The following is a 5,648-nucleotide window of genomic DNA, read 5'->3' on the forward strand; positions in this document are numbered from 1 at the left end:
AGACATAGTAAGAGTTATTTACACTAGAATTTGAATTAATACATTTCCCTCTGGTTTTTCATACCTGCAAAGCACTATTTATGTCTCCTCTCTCTCTCCCTGTCTAACCCTCCCTCCCCAGTTGAAGTGCCCCATTTTCCCCATTTCATCCTCGATAATACCTGTCTCCTATGATCCCCCCTCTCTTGAGCTCCTTCTTCTCCTTTACCCCATGGTTCCTAGTATAACCCTCCCTCTTCTTCCAATTCAAGAGTCTCATTTCACCCATTTCCCTCTTGGTGACACCTGTGTCCTACTGTTCCTCTCTCTCTCAGGCTCCTTCTGCCCCTTTACCTCCTTGGTTCCTTTCCATTTTCCTGCATCCTACAGTTATATCAGGATATATACTTGCATAAGTATTTGGTGCTAACATCCAAAAATGAGGGTGAACATATATGGTTTAAAGTCCACTGAAAAATTACAAATACAATATCTCTACATGAGTCAATGTGTATACTTGAAGACTATATAACAAGAAACAGTGCCAGACAGAAGAAACCTCTCTTTCAGTTGTTGGTCAGGGTAGTCCAAGAGACTTCAAAAATTTAAAAGGATGTTGCCACAGCCCTTGATTGTCTCCCAGAACTTGAAGGTAAGACCTAATTGTTGAAGACAAGGCATACCTCATATATAGGACTTGGAGCAACGGAGCAGGAACTGACCTGGAAGCTAGCTCTTATAGTTTTTAAGGACACTATGCAAATCACTAACAGGTTTGACTTAAGCCCACTCAATGTGAAGGAACTCTTAGGTGGTACTGTAAACATAAAAAATACACATGGCTGGAGAGGTCATAGATCTTAGAGAAAACACTAAGGTTTTCAAATACCTAGACAAATGCAGTTTCTTACTAAATGCTAAATATGGACCTTATATTTACAGACAAGTATGCTAGTTACCACTCATCAAAGAAGCTTCTTTTGCAACAGAAGGAGACTTCTACAGAGTTCCACAACTGGTCACACACGGAGAGTAAGTGCCTGTGAGATGCTCAATTCTAAGTGACACATCTACAGTGGAATCTCTACACCTAAGGCTCATGGAACACAGTGGAACAAGGGATAGAGAAAATTAATGCATCTCTCAACTTTTATCAATGAAGTTCTTTCATGCAACAGAGATCACAAAAGGCCCAAAATGGACAAAGTATATAAAATAAGAGTCTGCAGAGTGTGGGTCCCTGGACAGGACTCCTATATTGAACTTCACCCACCCACAGTTCAAGGACCATTGTGAAAGAGGGGGTAGAAAGAGTGTAAGAGCCAGGGAGGGGGTGCACGATCATGTGGAAAGATAGCTTACAGGTTCCTGGGACCTTGCTCATACGAACTTACAGCAAAGTGTCAGCATCCATAATACCAATGTAAACTCTACCAGACAAAAACCCAGTGTAGTACTGGGGAGAATCGCAGTAGGATCTAACCTTAGCCAAAGAACTATTGTTAGCTAATTATTTCTGGGTGAGGGAGAGCTTATCTTATTTTTTATGTATTTATTTTTATTTTTATTTTTTGAGTTTGAGTGTTTTGCCTGCATGTGTGTAAGTACACCTGTGTTGTACAATGCCCATGGAGTCAGAAGAGGGTGTTGGATTCCCCTGGAACTGAAGTTATGGCTGGCTATTAACTGCCATGTGGGTGCTGGGAATTAAACCTGAAACCCAGGTCCTCTGCAAAAGCAGCTGGTGTTCTTAACCACTGAGCCATCTTTCTAGCCCAAGCTGATCTTCCTTAAGGGAGTGACTCAAGATATGTTGATAAACCCCAGTGGATGAAATTGCATTGAGGAATATCCAGGTACACTAACTTGATTTGATTGACCTTAACATAAGTGACGGAATGCATGAACTCTGGTGGGGGGCTATGGGAGGGTGTGGATGAGGGAGGGTTGTAAAGATGATTAAGAAAAATTCAATAAAAATTATACAAAATGAAGATAAAAAGAGTTATATACAATGTGAAGACATTCTTCACAATGTTAGCAAGGTGAGATTTTTGTCAATATGATTTGAGGATCTATAATCTTTCAAAAAGTTAGAGAAATTTTAGTAGGAGATGAGTCTTGAGGAATAGTTCCACTAGATAAGTAATATAAGAAAGGGAGGAAAGTTCTGAGCAAAGACATGAAGATGTGAAGTGTATTATGTCTCAAATGCAGATGTGAGTCATCTGAGGTAGAAAAAAGCACAAAGGGACGCGTAGGAACAAGAGAAGAAACTGGAATAACAATTGATAATGCCTTGTATTGGCACACATACGCTCACAGGCATCTTAATCTACTTACCTATTCTTCTGTGATCTATCTGTCATCTATCTATGGCCATCATCTAGTTTTGGAAGGCATCTATGATTACATGTGGAACATGAAGCACAGCATAGAAATTAAAAGTAGAAACTGTTGAATTAGCTTCAGAGGTTAGTAAACGCTTGAACAAGTGTGCTTAGCAAAGTGTACTTAACGAAGCCTAAAAAGGAAGGGTATAGGAAGTGACGTCAGATAGGCACACAGAAGAGCTGCTAGGTGAGCATAAAGCAAAACACGAGGACAGAAAGCTGAAAACAATATTTTAAAATTGTAGATTTCTATAAAGACAGCATTGCTTAACTGAAACTCAGCTTTATTTTATTGAGTGTCCCTGGAATAAGTTCCACCTTGTGCGGGTGCCTAGAAATGGAGCTAGAGGCTACATTTAAAAAAATATTTTATTTATTATTTTTATTTTATGTGTATGAATGTATTGCCTGCGTGTATGTGAGTGCACCCATGTTGTGCAATGCTGCGGTGGTCAGAAGAGGGCTTCGGAATCCCCTGGAAGTGGAGTTAAGGACGGGTTATAACTACCATGTGGGTGCTGGGAATCGAACCTAGGTCCTCTGTAAGAGCAGTCAGTGCTCTTAACTGCTGAGCCATCTCTCCAGCCCCTAGAGTCTACATTTTTAAGGGTAGTTAAATGTTCACATTTTTAAAGTAAAAATATTTATATATCACTAGTAATTTCATTTTCAATATTTAGTATATTCAAAAATTCCTGTAGATAAAATTCCTTCCAGGAAGCACAAACGACATCTGGCCCCACCTTTTCCTTTTGTCCCTATGACAAACTGAGGGCCAATCTCACCAAACTGCCATTTTGGAAATCAATGAGCTTATTAGGTTTACTTATAGAGCAGTGAGTGAGGGTTTACTTATAGGAGTGTTGATGGTGCCGCTAAAGCCATATTGGAAAATCTCCATTCCAGGTGAAATCATGACTTTCCCACAGCTGTGCAAAATGATAAGCGAGCCTCCCTATCGCTTCCTCTGATTATTTACCCTTAGTGGCTCCCCCTAGGGCCATCTGGTTGGTTGGGAGGTGTAGCCAACTCTCCCTGCCCCTCCTTTCTTGCGGAGCTTGAACAGTCAACAATTTTCTGATGATCCTAGGCAAGCAGGTGCAACCCAACTTAGAAGAGGGAGCCACAGCTTGCTGGTCATAGGGCAGTCCTATGTAACATATCCCAAAATGTAAACTGTCTAGTTTATAATAGATTTTTTTCTTTAACAATAGGTAATACTATGTGATACCTGCAAAAATCAATCAAGTTCAGGGTGCTTGAGTAATCTCTGCTCATAAACACATGCATACAGTGTCAAGCATGAAATTACAGTAGTTTTGAGGAGCTTCATGTACAAAGAGATCATGTGTTAGTTCAGATAAAAATCCAACAGCAGGTATTAACTACTTTGGTTCCCCACCACCACCATTCCTGGGTTACGTGGTATTACAGAATAAATTGAGGGCTTTATTCAGGCTAAGAAGCACTTTACCAACATCTCCAGTCCACAAGTTACTCTTAATGCAGAGAAAATATTCTAGAAGAAATAGGGAGCTTATGTATGTGTGGACTTAACTGTTGTAATGTTGGACCATTCTACATTTACTGTTCGATAACTTGTTCTCTATCAATTCTTGCGAGTGTATTCAATGTTGTGTGTATTCAGATCCTAATAAGTCATCTATTATGTAACTTTTACACATCAGCAGTTTTAAAATTTTCAACTATACATTATTCATGTTTTTAAAAAATATTTTCATGTGTTTCTTTCCTTTTAAAATCATTCAGTTTTAGTGCGTTGCTATGCTGCTGTTTCACACCTTGGTTACAACAAATAGTAAACGGGTTTGGTTTACTACAGGGCAAGTTCTAAGTAAAACCAATGAAAGGGAAATACCCCCGAAATACACCTGCTAGTTTCGTTAGAATTCATACATGTCGATTACCGGAAGAGATTCTTCCATATTGAAGTAAAATAAAATGTCTTGAATCCATTGGAAAAATACCTTATTGTCCATTATGATGAAAGAGTAACACTGGAATAATTTCCTTCCAATATTGCTACTCTCTCTCTACAGACAATTTCAGAAGCATCAAGCAATTTTTATTTTCAGAAAATTAAGAACACAGTCTCGAATTTTCTTGGTCCTAATACCATAAACAATTGGGTTAAGAAAGGGAGGTACCAGGAGGTACATATTGGCTATTAGGATATGAACTTGGGGGGCCACATTGTGGCCAAAGCGGTGAGTCAGGAAGGTAAAGACTGCCGTGGAATAGAAAACAAGGATGACACACACGTGGGAGCCACAGGTGCCTAGGGCTTTAAGACTTGCTTCCCTAGATGGTAGATGGAAGACTGCTCTGAGGATGAGAACATAAGACAGAGCAATGAAAAACCCATCACAGGAACCAATGACAGAGGCCACGCTGAGGCTGTAACGCTTGGTGGCTCCAGTGTCGACACAAGCCAGCTTCACCACAGCCATGAACTCACAGTAGGTGTGTGCAATGATGTGAGTTTTGCAGTAGGGAAGCTGCTCGAGCAGGATGGGGTGTGGGGAGAAGAAGGCTACTCCCCTCAGGACCACAGCAGCTCCCATTTTGGCAATGCGACTGTGCGTGAGAATTGTGGCATGGCGCAGTGGGTCACAGATGGCCACATAGCGGTCAATGGCCATGGCCAAGAAGAAGCCTGATTCCATGGCAGTGAAGCTGTGGATGAAGAACATCTGCACTAGGCAAGCCTCAAAGGAGATGTCATGGGCTCCCAGCCAGAAGAGACAGAGCATGCGCGGCAGTGTAGACGTGGAGAGGACCAGGTCAGTGACAGACAGCATGCACAGAAAGAGGAACATGGGCTCGTGGAGGCTGCGTTCTGCTCTCACCACGGCCAGGATGGTCACGTTGCCCACCACAGCCACCACGTACATGGAGCAGAAGGGAATCCCAATCCAGACGTGCATGTGCTCCAGGCCTGGGATGCCCATCAGCATGAAGGTGCTGGGAGAGACATGGGATTTATTGGTTGGTCCCATGCTGCTGCTGTCCTTAGTCTGTGGATGGAGTCCGTCAGTGTAAGATAGACCTGTAATGTCAATGTCATTACAAACAACTCTGTAAATAGGCATTAAAGGAGAAAGATCCCAAAACATCACAATAGAACAGTATCAGAGCTCTAAGTATTATAAAATTTCTTAATTATAGCTAAAATATGCCCCAGACAACACACACTAAATATACTTTAAGTAAAAAAATGCCTTGTATTAAAAAAAGATATTAATTCTAGTCATT

At 41.1% G+C, this 5,648-nt stretch overlaps 1 protein-coding gene across 1 annotated transcript; it reads right to left on the minus strand.

The window, feature by feature from the left end:
• Nucleotides 1-4,426: 4,426 nt before the first annotated feature.
• LOC103732046 (olfactory receptor 52M1-like) lies at nucleotides 4,427-5,413 on the minus strand. Its single transcript, XM_008830567.1, has one exon. The coding sequence runs from the start codon at nucleotides 5,390-5,392 to the stop codon at nucleotides 4,448-4,450; it is 945 nt and encodes a 314-aa protein (XP_008828789.1). The 5' UTR covers nucleotides 5,393-5,413; the 3' UTR covers nucleotides 4,427-4,447.
• Between the last annotated feature and the right edge of the window lie 235 nt (nucleotides 5,414-5,648).

This window comes from Nannospalax galili, unplaced genomic scaffold (genome assembly GCF_000622305.1).
Source record: "Nannospalax galili isolate Female #2095 unplaced genomic scaffold, S.galili_v1.0 scaffold635, whole genome shotgun sequence".
Lineage (NCBI taxonomy): Eukaryota > Metazoa > Chordata > Mammalia > Rodentia > Spalacidae > Nannospalax > Nannospalax galili.

Coding starts and splice junctions, on each gene's coding strand:
- LOC103732046 (XM_008830567.1), bottom strand. CDS start 5,392: ATGGGACCAACCAATAAATCCCATGTCTCTCCCAGCACCTTCATGCTG.